The sequence below is a fragment of the Lepisma saccharinum genome, chromosome 16 (genome assembly GCF_977018435.1).
Source record: "Lepisma saccharinum chromosome 16, izLepSacc3.1, whole genome shotgun sequence".
Classification (NCBI taxonomy): Eukaryota; Metazoa; Arthropoda; class Insecta; order Zygentoma; family Lepismatidae; genus Lepisma; species Lepisma saccharinum.
In genome coordinates this window covers 7,274,674-7,292,896 of record NC_139244.1, presented here as the reverse complement: position 1 = coordinate 7,292,896, position 18,223 = coordinate 7,274,674, and the positions used below count along the sequence as shown (strand labels likewise).

The 18,223-nt window shown below is 36.1% G+C and overlaps 1 protein-coding gene and 1 non-coding gene across 2 annotated transcripts in view; both read right to left on the bottom strand.

Annotated features, from left to right (window-relative positions):
• Positions 1-2,191: 2,191 nt before the first annotated feature.
• Positions 2,192-18,223, bottom strand: part of TfIIA-L (transcription factor IIA L) — a 34,550-nt gene continuing 18,518 nt past the window's right edge. Inside the window, exons 6-9 of the mRNA XM_083137645.1 lie at positions 16,664-16,765; positions 15,373-15,537; positions 7,070-7,159; positions 2,192-2,922 (exon numbers count right to left, since the gene is read on the bottom strand). Of these exons, the coding sequence (XP_082993771.1) occupies positions 2,815-2,922; positions 7,070-7,159; positions 15,373-15,537; positions 16,664-16,765 (465 nt within the window). The 3' untranslated portion in view covers positions 2,192-2,814. The remainder of the gene's footprint in view (positions 2,923-7,069; positions 7,160-15,372; positions 15,538-16,663; positions 16,766-18,223) is intronic.
• On the bottom strand, positions 4,329-4,399 carry TRNAT-GGU (transfer RNA threonine (anticodon GGU)). The gene has a single exon. It is a non-coding gene; the product is annotated as a tRNA-Thr (tRNA).

Below are 18,223 nucleotides of genomic sequence, written 5' to 3'. Positions count from 1 at the left end.
TACGGCACCAAGATTGGACGGAAATACATCTAAGCGGCTGTGCAGGAAGTGAAGCCTGACACTCATATTTACTCCTAACTTTTGAAACGTCACCAACAAATTTTCAACTAGAACCTCGTAGTTGTGCGCCCTGAAGTTTCCAAGAAAGTTTGTATTGACATCAGAAAATGCACAGCATACATCTTACTTTGTGTGGTTAATTGTTTGTAAGAATTCTTCATCTTCCATTAGCATCCTTATCTGAGGACCATCAAAATACCTGCTTTTACTTTCTCATGCGTCAATGCAGGACATTTTGAGCAAATATATTTAAAGCAAGCCCCATTCTTATCCAGAGCTTTTACATACTGCTTCATTAATTCCAACTTAATGTGCAGTGGAGCAAGTAACACTTCCTTAGGATCAACAAGCGGCTTGTTCTGGATGGTTTTCGCCCCGACTTCAAAGCTTTTCCTGGCAGGCCACAGTCTTCGTACCCGATGTTCGTTCCTTGCTCGACTGTCCCATAAATACAAAAAGCATGGATATTTCGTGAAACCTGCTTGTTGACCAAGTAACATTGAAATGACCTTGAGATCTTCACACACAAGCCAACTGTCATTTGCATACTTTTTTTCTTTCGAAGCAGTTCTTTCATTGTTTCGTAGCTTTCCTTCAAATGTACGGAGTGGCCAACAGGAATGGATGCTAACTTATTGCCATTATGTATCAACACACACTTCAAACTCCTCTTGCTATCAATAAAAAGCCTCCATTCTTCTGCATTATACGTACATCCCATAGCTTCAATTAGTCCCTTCACATCTGTACAATACACATATTCTTCGTCCCTTTGAAAATATCTTAATACATGCCTATCTCTGTCCAGATACATGAAGGTTGTTCCAGACGCTAACATATTTCTTTCCTTCTTTTCTACACAGGTCCTGCATACTTTATGAGGTGCCCAGGATTTATCTTGGTCACCCAATTTAATCCCGAAATATGCACTATACGCTTTCCTTACTAAGTTAGTAATATTTGTCCTTTGTTTTGAGGTTAACAATGTTCGAATAACTGATTTAAATAATAATCACTATAATGTTCCATGTGCTGCCATCTTGTGACCTCTTTACGGACTACGTTGTTTCATTGCTCTAAATATACATCCCTAATATTAGATAATTTTCTATTTTCCTCCGAAACCTGACGTGATAGAAAAAAACGGATTTCGGTTTTGGATTTACCACCCTCGAATTACTAAAGAACAACCATCAGACTCCAGTCAGCAAAATGGACGTAGACCAGTGTAATCAAAGTAAAAAAAGCGCGAGGCCGAAAAAGTTGAGTGTAAAATGCAGGAACCATATTTTTATTATTTAATCCAAGGAATAGGTGGTTCAAGTTTTGAAAATTCTAAAAATTAGATTTCTTATGTGAGAGGTTGCACTATATGGCCAAAATTTACTCCTAACTGAATTTTTTCTTGAACAAGACGAGTGAATGTAAATAACAAAAATATAGTACTTTGCATTTCAGTACACTAACTGTATTTGAAATGTAAAAAAAATTTTAAAAAATTAGTTGCGCTGCATATTTGCTCATCTGGTAGACCGGAGAGAACAGCCTGCCCAAGGAAGTATGCAATAAAATTATTATAGAAATAAAAACTTTTATTTTATTAGTTTATAATAGTTATTGTTGTGCAATAACAATCATATCCATTATTATTATTTTTAATGTTTTAACTTTTACCAGAGCCTGAACCCACCTCTGTACAAAAATTTCTGGCTATGCCCATGGTAATGCACTACAATGTAATCAAATAGAACAGTATTTTTTAGTAACTTGCACTTTTACATAGCTTTCACAGACCAATTTCATTGTTCTTGTAGCTTATCATTCATGTGGCCTTGCCATGTAAATCGCACACAAACAAATAGTCTGTCTGTTTTTTTCATTCGTGGGTACATTGAGAAATATCATATTGGAACATCTGGTACTCGTATGTGTGCATAATAGTGAAATCTTTATTTTCCACTGTGATATCCACAGCACTGACCAGCTATAAAATTTGGGCTGCTCTGCTCTTGTAATGCCCACCTCTCCCAAAACATGAATATCCAATGCACACTACACATGTTTTACTGCAAGTATGCAAAATTATGTTTACAACAATTAGACTAGGGCAAATAATAAAACATTGTAACGATTAACTTAAAGACAATATTTTATTTTCTGCATTCATTCAAAACTAATACTTACATACAAGTTACTATATAGCAATTTCACATCCTTGAACAAAATGGCATCCAAAAGGCATAACTTCTCAAACATAAATAAACCAGCAATCAACAATTTACTTTAATGTAACAACAACAGTTATCTGATACAAAACCCCAACAATTTGATGCCTCAGGATTGTATGACGGGAGATATAAAAACCATGTACCTGTTGCATGACGATGCCTGTTCTCATAACGCCAAATATATTCAAGAACAAGTTTTCATTTGCAAAATCAGACACTCCCTTGTAAAAGCAAATTGGTAACTGACGAGAAACAAAATCATTTATCGTAACAAACACACAGGAAATGAAAAGGAACTGGCATGTCAAGCAAAAATCCACAATTTTTGTCACCTAGCTGTTGTAATATCAGTCGGATGAGATTAAAACATTGAAAACAAAAATATTCCAAAAGCTTCGTACTGCCTTTTCTGATTATTTTTATACACACCACATACAAATCCACACGCACGCGCACACTTTAATAAATGTCCATTTCAAGTCACTTAGTCCAGAGCAAGTTCGCAGTTTGCAATTTATTAACTAATTCACCACTCCGCATCGCCAGTTGCTTTCTGGAACACGTAATCTTTCCCACTTAGGTTCATTATACCGTCTTTTAGATAGAATTTCCATTTGTTTCTACTACGAGTAATCTGCAAAAAAGACAACATGATTATTTTATCCCCATTGAGATTTTAATGACGTTTGCAATTGCATGAATGCGAGGGTCATCTAGAAAAAAAGGAATGTTTTGATGTAAAATACAAACGAAAAATTTATGTTACAGAAACTACACACCTTACTCTACATTTCCGCATATTTGTCAACTATTAAAGTACTTATCATAGTTTGTTGTTGATACCATCATTGTACTCTGTTGCCGCTAATGTATTCAATCATGTAGTGATGTCTTTGAGTTCATCAGCCATGGGAAAGAGCTTTCCGGTACGACGGAACATTCGACTGTAGCACACAGCACACTCCACCTACAGAGGCCTCAAAGATGGATGAAACAATTCAGGTTGACCGACATTTCACTTTAGACATTCTGCATGAATCATTTTCCTGCAATTTCTTCATGAAATCATTACAGTACACCTTTGATACAATGAATTATGTAGCAGATGGGTCCCTCAACTACTGACTGAGGAGCACACTATCACTACGTGGTTGAATGCATTGGTGGCAACCGAGTACCATGACTAGGGCCCGGGACTTTTGTGTCCTATAAAACTGTAAAATATGTATGTAATTGTGTCATATAAATTGGAAAATATGTCATGAAAAATTATAAATATGTCAGAAAAATGCAGAAATATTCCCAGTAAAGCCAAAAATATGCACAACAGTAATCTCGAATTTCTTCCATACCCGACAGAGTAGAGTAGGTGCTGTAATGTACCGAATGTTATTTTTACTTTTGACTGATTTTTGTGAAAAGCGAAAAAGGCAAAGAAATGAGAACGAAATTTCTTTACTTCCCGTGCAACAATGAGAGAACATTTTGCCTCAATAATGTTTGCATGGCTATCAATTGTCGACGGGATAAAAAAAAGTGCGGTATTATATTGTTCTGTACTAAGAAAAGACGGCACCTTTCTTCCTCCGTAATTTCCATATCCTGCCATTGACAATATGAACTATCCGTTGCGCTAAAGCTACGAAGAAAAAAATTATGAAATAACCGATTATGTGCGAGAGGATTACGAAATTATACAGTATATCTTATTACAACAAAAATTGAAGAAATATGTTGTAAAAGTGCAAAATTGGTGAAATACGTCAAAATATGCTTAGTCAAGTTTGTCTATTACGGCTGATTTTCATCAGATATTTAAAGATCTCACCGCAATAATAGATGCGAAGCCAATTGAAAAATATGTTATAACATAAAGTCCCGAGCCTTAACCATGACTATCAACAAACTGATATCATGCTAGGATAAGTGCTTGAATGGGTATGGCGAACATGCGGAAAAGTAGAATAAGGTATGTAATTTTTGAACCATAATTTCTTTGAACACATCATTTGTTACGTAGAAATTTTCAGCAAGAAATGCAGGCTCAACCAGGACTCGAACCCGGGTCTCTGGCATACCATGCCATTGCTCTACCACTGAGCTACCGAGCCAGCCTGGCCTCGCCTGATTTTTCGCTATCGCTGTTTAACCTGCGTGGAACCCTCTCTGCCAGTGCTACCGCAACGGGATCTGTTGCCTTCGAAACACAGTAGACTTGGACGTTGCCTGGCTCCTCCCAGCATAGAGATGATAATTATTGAAGATTAGGCACACACAGGAGATGGCGATAGCGAAAAATCAGGCGAGGCCAGGCCAGCTCGGTAGCTGAGTGGTAGAGCAATGGCACGGTATGCTACAGACCTGGGTTCGAGTCCTGGTCGAGCCTGCATTTTTCACTGAAAATTTCTACGTAGTACAACTCCTGTGCGTGCCTAATCTTCAACATCATTTGTTGTTTGTGTTCTACACCAAAACATTCTTTTTTTTTTGTGGATGATAGTAGTATGTAAGAAACACAACTTTGCGTTCACACCTCAGAATGTTATGGAATTTTACAAATAATGTGATCAAGGGGTAGAACATGGATGTACTATGGAATGGCCTGATCTACAGTGTTGCCATACATCACCAAACTTTGTACAGGATATCGAGACAAACAACTTTTCTTGGTAAACTTTGGTCGTTAAGAGCTCGCTTCAACATTACAAGACCTTAAAAAACTGCTTTTTCTATCCTGTATGTATCAGGCCCGTAGCCAGGAATTCTTTGTGGAGGTAGAAAATTTTTATAACATGGTGTAGCTGTTGGTTACAGTAGTGTTCCAAGGCTGTCCACGCTTATCTTGAATTCTCTCTCCCTCTCACACACACACACTTAAAATAAAATAATGAGTCAACTGTATTGATAATTTTCAACACTAATGGTGTTCATTTGTAGACTGGGTCAAGAAATTTTCAGGATGGGCAATTGTCACGATTTCTGGATACTATGAAAATCTCAAATTCTAGACATTATCCCCCTCCCCTAAAATGATTGTATTTCCATTGCTGGTGTGAAACTGTCATTTCCAAGAAATTCCCAACATTCATAGTGCAGAAAAGAAGAATTAAGCACTTTTAACACAAACCATTCAAAATATCTCATCTGTTCAAGATCACGAAAATTGGGAAGTTATTTCAGGATCACACACACACCCTTATAAATTACCAACTCAATAAGCATCTTTTGTTATGTTGATAGAGCATTATAGGATGTAAATGTAAGGATCAGTAAGAATTCTGGGTAGGAATTTGATTGATTTGCTTTATTTTACTTCGCTTTTTGTGCCACTTTTGGCTAATTTGGCGAAGATGGGGATGAGTAATATAGCCCTGTGTAGAATTTTGGCTTCTCTCGCTGAAAGTATGAAAGGTTTGGTGACTGTAAAGGGCAATGGCACAGAGTAGATATTACGTCATTCCGTCTGATGATGCCTCCCATTTTTGATAAAGCCATACTAGAAAGTTAATTCTTGTGAAAGCATTTTAATAAGATGTACAGTGCAAATGATATGCCTCACGTTTAGTTGATTTATATGGTGACTTAGGCTAGACTTTAGGGGAAAAATTACAAAAAATATTCCAAAACAAAGAAACTAGGTGGGAGAAAAAATTATATATATCTAGTTTATAATCCTGGCAAACAATAAACATTCAATTTTCTGGACTCCTGGACTTTTCTATATTATTTTTATTCCTAAGGTGATTTCCATGACTTGCAAAGATTTCCAGGTCAGGAAACCTGCAAATACTCAGGATTGGAACAACAATAGACCAAAGAAATTCAAAAATAGAAACTCTAAAATCAATTTTATATTACATTTTTTTCATTGGTTTTTAATATACAACTAGATATTCATCTGATTTTTGCTTATTTTTCTGCTCAATCGTGGGAGAGCCAATCACAACAAATTTTCAAATGCATGATTCAACCTGAACAAGTGTGCCATCTACACAAGTAACATTAATTTTAGTGCCGAGCCAATACCACTTCGAACCGATACTGATGCTGTTACAGATTCCCACCGATACCGATACTTCAAAATTGCAATAAAAAAATTTGTTCAAAATATTGATCAATATTGGTGTGTAAATATTCTTCTCCAATTATATGCAGCAATTTACTATGAAAATTTGTTTAAGAATATTCAAGAATTACATCAGAATGTCAGAATAGATTTTATGTTATCCCAAAATGCAGATTTTAGTGCAAAATAAAAATAAAGTTTGAACTTTGCTTAACTTCCATGATAATTATACTCCACAAAAGTGTTGCACGGCATTTTTGCAGACCCCGTGTCACAACGAAAATGCCGGAAAAGTATCGGTAGATGAATTTCAACCGATACTTTCCGATGCCTGATATCGGCTAATACCGATACATCGGCATCAGTATTGGCTCAGCCCTAATTAATTTTTTTTAATATTTTGGAAAACGTAATGAAGAAAATTTCCAACTTTAGGAAAACATGAATCAGCAACTGTATGAATAAAAGAAAAAAATACCACTACAGAAAGTATAAATTGAATTGCTAGTATTCTAAATCTGCTTACAAAAGAAAACATAGTACTTGTGCACTACTATTGTTTTGTCAAGTAGTGTATGATATGAATTCAAAGACAAAAGATAGGTGCTGTGAACAAACTCATCACATGACAGGGATTAGTTTCGTCATTTGAACTGGAACATGTCTGTCAACATAGTTTGTGGAGCGCCCCATTAAATAAATAGAATGTACGTACCTTGTCGTATTGACAAACTACAACATTGTCTGTATCAAAAAGGTCCGTTGGGTCTTCATCGCTCACATCATCTCCAGAGTTAAGTGGATCCTGGAAAAAAAAAAAAGTTTAATATTTTTTTTTTCTGGCACATAGTTTAGTACAGGTACAGCTGCTAATCAGAATATACCATGAAGGTGCACAAGGAAATGTGGCGGAGTCCCACACATTCAGAATATTGGCAGTTTGTGGAGGTGATGTGATCAGCACCATGCTCCGGCTGCCTTTGCCCCCCTGGGTACCCTTTTATTAAGAGGCTGTGTGAACCACAGAACCACTTCATGCTTGGACAATGCTGAAAAAAATTTCCCTTCTGAAATCACCCACCTCTGAAAGGAAGACAAGTCTCCCACGTGGCAGTTACCAACTGGATCACTGCAGATCTATGATTACTCTACACTTGGAGTCAGGCTTACTTGGCAGTGACATGGTAACAGCATTGGTAACTTACAGAGTCCATATTTTCACCCTCTGCACTCGGAAAAAAGAAAAACAAGGGAATGAAATTCAAGAGAAGACAATGCGAGGATTCTCTCCGATCATAAAAATGAATAATAAATAATATTTAAAATGAGCATGATATATAGGTATAATTTGATAATGAAAACAGGATGGCAATGCACATTCTGACAGCAAGTTTGCGAGGCTTGAACACAAAAATATAGTTACAGTGTATTTAGGGTATAGAAATGTATTACAGATGATGAAAAACCTGTTGAAATGGAAGAGCATTCTGTATGATTTTTTTTTGTGCAAGCCTCAGCTAAAAAAAAATATGCGTGGGTTCATTGAGCCGAATCTCGGAGCTGATTGCAGGTCGATGTGAGGTTAAGGGTAAGTCTATTTATCTGCTGGTTATCACGTGTCCTCGCCGAGTGAGGTCTGAACAGGTGTTTTGCCTGCATGTTATTTTTATATTGCATTGTAAAGGGAACCTTTGAATGGTCATGCGAGGGAAGGAAAGGATTCAATGTTTATTCGTATACACTACGTACTTCTGATGAAACTATGAGTTCAATTGCCACAGAAACATTTGGGGGCAACGGGAACAAAGAAATTCCAACAGTGGACAAAGTGGGTGCTGCAATTAATTGTTATCCCGACATCAACAATGAGGCACGTTTTGCGCAATCTGGGTTTTGTATTTAAGATAAGGAAGCGTTCGTACACAGCACTGCTGCTTGCCTCCACCAATATCTGCGTGCAACGAAGCGATAGCACTGTAAAAAGAAAACTGTTTATTATATAGATGAGACTTGAGTTAATGCCGGCCATTCTGTAACACATCTTTTTCACATCAGCATGGCAAAACTGGTTTTGTGGAAGGCATTGTTTGTTGTTTAGACGGACAGCATTTTGAGGCGTGGTTCACCCATATTCTACCCAAACCACAACAAACCAATGTAATTGTCATGAATAATGCTTCATGTAATTCTGTTCGCATTGGGAATGTACCGAACAATGCATGGAGAAAAAATTACATTCAAGAGTGACTTTCGCAGAAGGCTGGTAAAAACAAGGTTCACTTTATATCAGTGCTTCGTTCATTAAATGTATTCAAAACATTAAAGTCTGTAGTTTCTCAGTCCATATTTATTTACAGTGGAGCCTCGATTTTACGTTTTTTAGGGGCCTCCCCAATGGTAGCATTGTCGTCATAGTGGTTATGATCCCACATAAAATGGGTGCTATTGAAATTTACCACTTTCCTGTTGCTTTTTTTGGGCATGTGTTTGGTAAATAGTTATTACAGGGTGGCTAGTCTAGGACCATGATAAAATTCAAGCATAATTCCCAGTTTTCAAGGTGAAATTTCCAAGAATTCCAGGCAACAAGCAGATGTTTTCTCTATTTCAACCTTAGGTATTACCACCTCTCACGACCCACAGAAATATATTTAAAGAGTCTGTGTGATGTCAATGTGTTCAAAAATATAATTCAAACAATTAAAACGGTATATATATTTAAAATATTTAAGGTGTGGTGTTTACATTTCATATTTTCACATACTCTGACTTGCAATACATCTACAAATGCAAGTCACAAATGTTGCGGGATATATACTAATCTATATTGTGTAATAATTTCAAACTCAAAATTAACTAATGAACTTCATGATATCTAATCTTGCAATAATCTTCTGTCTGTCTGCAAAGGGCACTAACAAAGTAAACAGATTGAAAGAATTCTGTTCTATTTTCCACGCAGCTTTCTTTTCTTTCCTCCATAAAAATAAAAACCTCGATTGTGAAAAACTTGCTTCGGGGTATTTAAAATGTGCATAAATTTAATGGAATTCTGATTAATAAAAAATGCAATTTTTCACATCTATGGAGAAAAATTCACATATAATTCCCGGAGCCAATAATTCACTTAGAATTCCTGTAATTCCGGGGAGTAGTCACCCTGTATTGGGAACAATTTATGTGTTATTAAATTGTACTATAATTATGTATTACTGATGCATGAATCTTTGCTAATCATTGCTCAATACATGGGGCATACCACATATAAACTCACCCCCCGATATTTGCTACCCTCCCCCATATCCAACAGCCAATTACTGTTGAGTTATCTTTCTCCTTACTGCCTTTATATGTGAAGTAAATATTCCAGTGGTTAAGTGGGACTCTGAGTGTGCATTTAGCTGAAATATAATGACCTTTTTCCAGACATGTACACTAAATGTCCTGAAGATTTGGTCTAGAAAATTTTGGTTATTGGTCTGGAAAAGCCAGGGAATTTTAAACGAAATAGTGTCTTTATCAAAAAGAAACCTTTTTTCCTAAAAACACTAAAATTGCTTACTGATACCGATACTGATTACTATAATTTGCGACGTAAATTGAACATGCTGTAACAGCACAATCATGTACGTTCATGTGACTCAAAAAAAATCAATTTGTAACACCACTTCTTGCATCTCTGGCATACTGGACAGTATCAACCTCAAAACCGGAGACAGGAGAAATTGTATTTGCTTATTGATGGTGATGAAGCAGGGTGCTTCTACAGGGTAGGATAAAAGTCGCCTTTCCCCAAAATCGGTTCTGTTTTCGTAATTGTTACTTGAACAAACAAGTACCCCGTGTGTAAGCGGTCAGACTTTACAACCTTGTTGTTTCAATGGTTGCTTTTTCAAGAATTTGAAAAGAGTCTTAGTTTTGCCGCTGATATGGCAACAAGATGGAGCACCTCCTCATTTTGGTGTAGGCATGACGAACTTCTTGAATCAGCAATTCCAAGAATGAATTGGTCGTTCTGGCACGACAGATTAGCTGCCCAGATCATGTGACATAACTTAGTGTGATTTTTCACTTCGGGGTATTGTGAAAGATGATGTTTATGATCTGCATGCAACAGTTGATCCAACTGGTGTTTGAGAAGATCAATAAAGATTGTCATTTATGTTCCAAAATCTGTAAATCATTGCCTAAACGATTTGAATTCTGTATCACAAAACAGGGTCTCCATTTTAAATAAACTTTGTAAAGAAATTACCACTGTAAGATTTTGAGAAAATAAATGAGTAATGTAAATTTTTGGGGAATGCAGCTTTTATCCCACACTGTATAAACATGGACGTCTGGAAGGAGGGGACACTCCCCCCTGGAAAATGAATGTCCACCTAAAAATTATATATTTCACACATAATTTCATTTCAGTCACAATAATTTATGTTGATTATTATATATTCGTTGAATAAACATTATAATTTCAGACTGAAATTAGTGTTTTTTGAGGGGCCATCACTATTAAGGGAAAAAATGTGCCTCCTTTACCCTCCCTGGAAAAAAAAATTACCTTGCTCCCCCCTGGAAAAATTCTGCGGACGTCCATGTGTATAAACAATATCTTCCACTGATTATTGTTTGTACATGTCGCTTTTCTCTCTCTATATATATTTTAATAGTGAATTAATAAAATAAAGAACTACTTATTCCTTATACAGGATATAATAGCTTTCTCCCAATGCTTTTGTAGGCAAAGTACATATATTCACTGTTTACTACAGGGTGGCACATATTGTACCACAGCCGGCAAAAATAAATTGGTTCACCTGAAGATGAGAGAAGAAGTGATCTCTCGAAACATACCGTTTGAATAAGTATAGCTAAGAGCACTAGACAATTGATAATGTCCAATTAAATTGCACGCTAATAAAAATCCCAACTGATTACAAGCCAAAGATCTACAAACTATGAGTACATTGCTCTTGCTACCTAAGACAAAGCCGACTCATATATCCTAAAATAAGATTGACATATATTTTGTTCATAAACTGACGTAACTGCAATAACTAACGGGTTCAGGTGGGACTATATTTACTCTTTTACAGATTACTCGCTTCTTTACCTCTTTAAATTGGTATTTTTTCATAAAAAATAAAGTAACTATGCTCCAGGTCTTCAAAATTCATAATGAAAAAATTGGTTTGTGTTCATAATGATATCTGTAATTTGTAAATGTTAGTTATTAATGCTTCGGCATTTTTTTACTTACTGTATATTATACGGGAATGTAATCTGTAATTAATCCAATGCAATATCGTCATTTAAAATTATATGCTTCCATAAAGTAAACAAAATACTGTAAATAATTAATTACTATTATATTACATACTTTTACTAGTATTACGGTAATACCGCTAAAACTAATAATGACGATGATAAAGGATGGAGTTGATAAATCAATACTCGATTGAAATCAGCCTATAGAATCCATATTAATTCAGCAATACTATAAGTAACCTGTTATTTAGTGCACAATTTTACATTTTGTTATTATTTTATTGAATATGAAGGTATAATTCATCTAACCTGGTAATGTGAAAATGTATTTGCAGTAATCCCTTTACAAAGGAAAATCTGATGCAGTCCTTTCGTTACATACATTAAGGGGGTCAAGAAAAATCCAAGATCTTTGTGGAAGAACAGGAAATATTATGAGGAATTCGTGTCACTTATGAACAGTGAAATAATACAATTTTTAACATGCAAAATTGTGCCAATTTCATGCTATTCGAGAATTTTGAGAACAACTAACAAAACTTCACTAATTTTTAAAGGTTAAAATTTTGCGGAAACATGAAACTTCCTGTAAGTAATACTTTAACCACATTTACCGCATCCTTTGTGAAGAATGTATTTCCTTGCTGCGTGTATAGCATGTAGTGCTTGTCCAAGTAAATATATGATAATTACAGAGAAACTTAATACTCACAGTTTCTGCGAAGCTATTTCTAGTTTGTTCTGTTAGTTTTGGGGGCCACCGTCCTCATTAGAACTTCTTAATGCAACAAGTTACGTTAACAAGTTTCAACGAGGATGGTGGCAGTGGGCACCGAAATTAATAGAACAAACTAAAAACAGCTTCGTAGAAACTGTGAGTATTAACTTTCTCTGTAATTATTTTCTACTGTGTCTCATTTTCCGAAATATGAATATATGGTATGTGCAGTTTTTCAGATAAATAAGTAGAGGCATGCATACAGAAGCGTAACTAACAGGCTCTGCGCCCCCCCCCCCCCTCCCCGCAACTTTCAGTTGTGCACCCCTGCTTGTTTTATTTTTTTATATTTTCTTTCTAAAATATTAATTCACGCTTACATTTATATTAGACATATACAAATATGAAAATGCATACATGTAATTTGAATCAATATAAAAATTAATACGAAAGGTTAGGACAAGAGACAAACTGTAAACATTAATTTTTTATAATTAGGTTTGACAATACACTGTTACTACAAAAATTACTATAATGTTAAATGCCCATTACCAGTCCTCTGCGTTTCTTGAAGGAAGCAAATTCTCTTGCTAGTTTGGTCAAGTCCAGTTTCCAACCCGGATCGCTTTCGATACTAAACACCGCCAGTCGACTCAATCTCACTCTTGTCATTGTGCTCTTCAAGCAAGTTTTGATCAATTTTAGCTTTGAAAACGACCTCTCCGTTCACCGGCGTACGTAGAGGGGGACTGAAGGGGCTACAGCCCCCTCCGAAATTTTGAGAAAATCAACAATTACAAATAAAAGCAGTGAAGAACTCAGGAAAAAAACAGTGGTAAATGTAACCCTTGATCTTGAAATGACCACCGATTGCCATTTTTGAAAGTGGAAAGTAATACATTTACGAAATATGTTATTGTGTATACTAGCCCCATAGAAAGCAGCTATGCACTATCCGCCTTTACAATTTCAGCCCCTCCCGAAATAAAATCCTGCATACGCCAGTGTCTCAGTTGATGAAGACGTCACAGTCACGGTCAAATACAGCATAAGCTATACTAGTATAAGCAGTGCATACGTCAGGAATGCTACTAGCCAGAATTTTGTTTTCTGTCAAGAGGAATTCTAAAACTTTGCTGATGTTCGACGTATTTTTATTACTATTTCAATTTTGACACTACATTCCGAAAACAAACAATGTCTGTAGCTACAGTGCAAAATACATTGTCTTCATATTTCTCCCAGAAAATAGCAGATTCCAATAACTGTCTGTCTGTGTGTTCCGTTAGGGTGGTGGGGCTTAAAAAGGTGAAGCTTTCTTTGATTTGTTTCATACTCTGAAATATATTGTTTACTAGATTTACTGCAATTTCTAAACGCAGTAGAAAAACGTATTTTCTTGCCTGTCGTCTACCCTTCGACAACGCAATCAAACAAGAACTATTCAGCTAATGAAGGATTTCTTCTAATCTGGTGTTTCACTTTCTACTTTTCTAGTGATGTAACATTTTCTGTTTGCAGTTGTAAGGACATAGAAATAAAAAATGTTTGGTTGAAAATACAATTTAACGCCGAAAAGGAAAACTTTTGTGAACTATCGGTCTTTCTTAATTATCATTCTTACTGCGCCCCGGAAGCCTGTGTGCCCCCACACCGCGGGAGTTGCGGGGGTGCTATTTACACCACTGCATGCATATTTAGTTTTTGACGAAAACACGGAATGTGAAATAACACATTGTAATGTTAATTTTTCATGTTTCTGAAAGGTGTGAGGTGCATTATCGTACCCTGTTCATTCACGAAATGATGCGAAATGAACTGCAAAATGCGAAATAGATTCCTAAACACACGAAATTTAGTTTCTTTTACTGACACGACACTACCTGAAGTTTGAATTATCCTGTGATTTATGCAATTCACAGAAAATTGATTAATTCTATATTGGAGAAGCAAAAATGGAGCCCTTTATACAAGAATAAACTTATTACTCTGGTAACTACATAAATGTGATATTAGAAGGGATATGTTTATTTTGTGTAATAAGTTCGGTTTCTAACTCAAATTTAGGATTATATTCACAATTTTAAAACCAAAATATCATTTTATATACTGCTTTCGATCCGATATAACAAAATTTTATTTTATTTACCACTTTGAACCCAAAATTGACTGTGTTTTTGTACTGAAATTTTGCTTTTTTATTTACCAAAAATATGTAAGAGGTAAAAAAAAAGGTAAAGTGCTCCCCTGTGCTTAGCACCATGCCATGACGGCATATGGGAGTGTGGGGGTAACGCCCCACACTTTCTTGATCCGGTCGTGAGTGGGGGTGATGTGATCAGCACCACGCCCCTGACCGCCTTTACCCCCCCAGGGTTTCCCCCAGGTACCCATGTTATTCCGACGCTGGGTGGGCGCCGGGGCCACTTCCAACGTTAGAAAAGTTCCCGGATTTGAACCGGCCGGGGATCGAACCCGGGACCTTTAGCATGGTAGTCAGACGCATTACAGACTGAGCCACCACGGCCACCAAAAATATGTGCCTCTATAAATAAGTTAATACTTCATACCTATCCAACATATAAACACACTACATATCTATTCAACATATAAACATGCTTTGTCTTATTTCTAGTACTTGCAAATTTTAGCCTTACATTCACAACTTTTGGCCTTGTACTTGTGAATTTTAACTCAAGAATTTTGGGCTTAGCAGCTCAAGAATTTTCACTTTACCTATTCATTGCTATCAGCAAATATTTTGTAACATTCAATCCCTGATTGTAGCAATACCTTGAAAGTGAGGCCCTCAACATTCTCACCTGATTGAAACCACAAGTTAGAAACTATTTAAGTAAGGAATAAGTGGTGTCTCTTTTGAAGAATTCTCCACACTTGGGAAATACCATACCCAATCACAATATACTATTATTGGTACATATCACATCACATCCCTTAAGTATTTATGTTGTCCTCGTATATTATTGCAATGCATGCAAGTAACCAAGAAGTTGAAGTGAAGCATCCAAACGTACCTCTTCCTGACCAGCGTCATTCTCTTCTTCATTCTCATCTTCATCCCTGTCATCATTCTCATCTTCGTCTGCATCGTCGTCGTCATTTTCATCGTCATCTTCTTCGTCCGAGGTGTCATTTGTACCATCTACCTGGATAATACTATGCAGCAACCGATCTAGTGTCTGCAACAAATTTACTCATTATACAACTATGCCGTAAACTGGGTAACGTACAGGATGATCCAAAAGTCATAACACAAGATACAAGATGATACTTTCTCGGAGTTTAGGCATTTTGCAGGGGCAACAAAAATACAACATGACACTTTCAATGAGTGTAATTATCCTGAAAATTATGCAAAATTCAAAGTTTTCATTTATTTTGCACCAGTATCGTGTTGTGGGGGAAAAATGGATTTTGCAATTGAATGGCAAATTTACTATTGCAATGCCATTCTCGAATATTTTAAAGAAAAACTTTGATAAATAATTGCAGTGGAATAATTACACGTTGATTATTAATCAATATTCCGTGCAAATTTTAATTGTTACCATTTTTGAGCACTGGTATTTCTATCTCTGGGAATTGGTAGTAGGTGGCAGCATCAGTATTGGCATCTACGAAGCCCTAATTCTTACACAAAATATCTACGATCAAGAAGCCTGTTAGAAAAATATATTTCTTCATATGCAATTATAATAATAATTCTGTATAACTTTTCGCCCATTGAATAAAATACTTTCTGTGAATTGCGAAAGTTGGCTGTCAAAATTGATAGACAAATGATGTTTTACAAAAGTTACATGGAATTGATATATTTGTGTAATAAAATTTCAACCATGTTTGAGATATGAATTTGAAAACATATTTCTTCAGTATGTAATCCTCGAAAGAACAAGTAGCATCCAATTTGTCTCATTTTTCCACATTCTTTTAACGTTTTTACAATTTGCTGACTTTTCCTGCTCCCTTTTCGCTAAGCTGATTTCCCATACTTTTCCAGAGTTTCCATCTCAGTGAAAAGCCTACCTGGGATAGATATTATAAAATTATAAAATGTGACAGTCCTGCCTCGACATAAAAAAGTAAAGAAATAGAAATACAATTCTGCCTCTATACAAAAACATCTATTTCTTCTGAATTTTTGCTCCATAAAAAAAATGTACACTTGGATGTAGCGAGTTCCCATTGTTGATGAGCACAGACTATAGTCTCAATGAGATGATACAAAACATGTAGCAAAGCCTCCTAACAGCTGGCAAAATCTTTACACAGGAGAGAGAATGAAAGTGACACTGCCAAACGTACCTTAGTACGATGAGGTTGACAAGACGATGTGGAAGATGTAGTCGCCGATGGGTCGTTTGCACCATCTAGCTGCCCAATGTTCCCTGAGTTCGTAAGAGCATTCTGTAATAGAAGCAAAACAATTGAACAGAAACGAAAACACATGTTATAGAACTCAACCGTTGTTTAATAAAACTAGAAAAAATTTTTCATCTTTGCTCTGCAGTCACCTTCTAGGTAGCTAATCAAACAGAATAGGTGTGAGACTAAGAAAACATGAATTGCAAGCGAAACGAACAAGAAAATTTTATGAAAATATATATATATTTTTTTTCATAAAATGTGAAGTTGTGGGTGGTAATTGCCCCCCTGCAGGTACAATGTTTGTCCCCTTTGCTCCCTAGAACCCATATCCATCCAAGGTTGGGGGGGGGAGGCAATGCTCCCTACCACTGTTTACAATTTCACATTTCAGACTCGAAAACTCAACTTTGAAAAACTTGCCTCAGGGCATTTATAAATACATGTATAATTTGAATAGGATTTGGATTAATAAAAGTTGTAATTTTTCACAATACGGAGAAAAATTCAAGTAGCATTCATGCATAATTCCTGGAGCCAATAATTCACGCATAAATCCCAGAATTCAAGGAATTTCCGGTGAGTAGCCACCCTGATTATATCCAATGAAAAACCACCACCGGGTCATTCCATGCCAAATCACTCACAAAAATATGGAATTTTTGACCTCACCATTTCCGAATTTCACGAAACTCTCAGAGTTAGTAGTATTTGAGGAGCAAAGAATATTTCCACAATAACAGCCAACAGCGATGCATGCTTTTCATGTAGCAGGATTGCCAACTTAGGAAAAAAATCATAACTGTTGTTGCAGGTAAGCTAGAATCTTCATGTTGGGCTCATTTTAAAGCTAAAGGATTGTTCTTTTAATAAAAATAAACTTCTTTACCTTCAATCAAATTTTTATGTCAAGGTCATATCATATGATCTTTAACCTTGAAAATTTTCAAAACTGTATTTTTGAAATTTTTTAAATTAATACATATGGTGCATTAAGATGTTGTCTATAAGTGATGGAAATATCATCCTGGGATGGCATTGGAAACAGCAGCTATGATAGTTACTGTCCACTGGTGCAGTGGACTTAGGCAGTTGTTGCACTGAAGGTATCCAAGAAGCAAGTTCAGACGTGCTCAGTCACTTTGTTCTCAGTGCAGCTACAGTCTTTCAAGCAGTGAGAGGTGTCCTGTGCCAGTGTGCTTATTAACATTTCGTCTTGTAAGTGTGTGTGTGGATCTGTTTGCAGTAGATTACAATGGATAAGAACTATTACGTACCTACACAGTGGTGTAAACCCTTTGATATTGAAGGACATACCAGTACCAGAAAACAATTAAAGAAATGTTCTCCCATGGATGGTACAAAAGCTGCCACACCTGCAGATTGGATACAAGATATGTGATGCTTGTAGAAAACAAATTCCAATCAGAACCAGCAACAGAGTGAGCGGTGAAGACACAATAGTTAGAGAACAAAGAGAAAGTGATAATGGTAGTGATG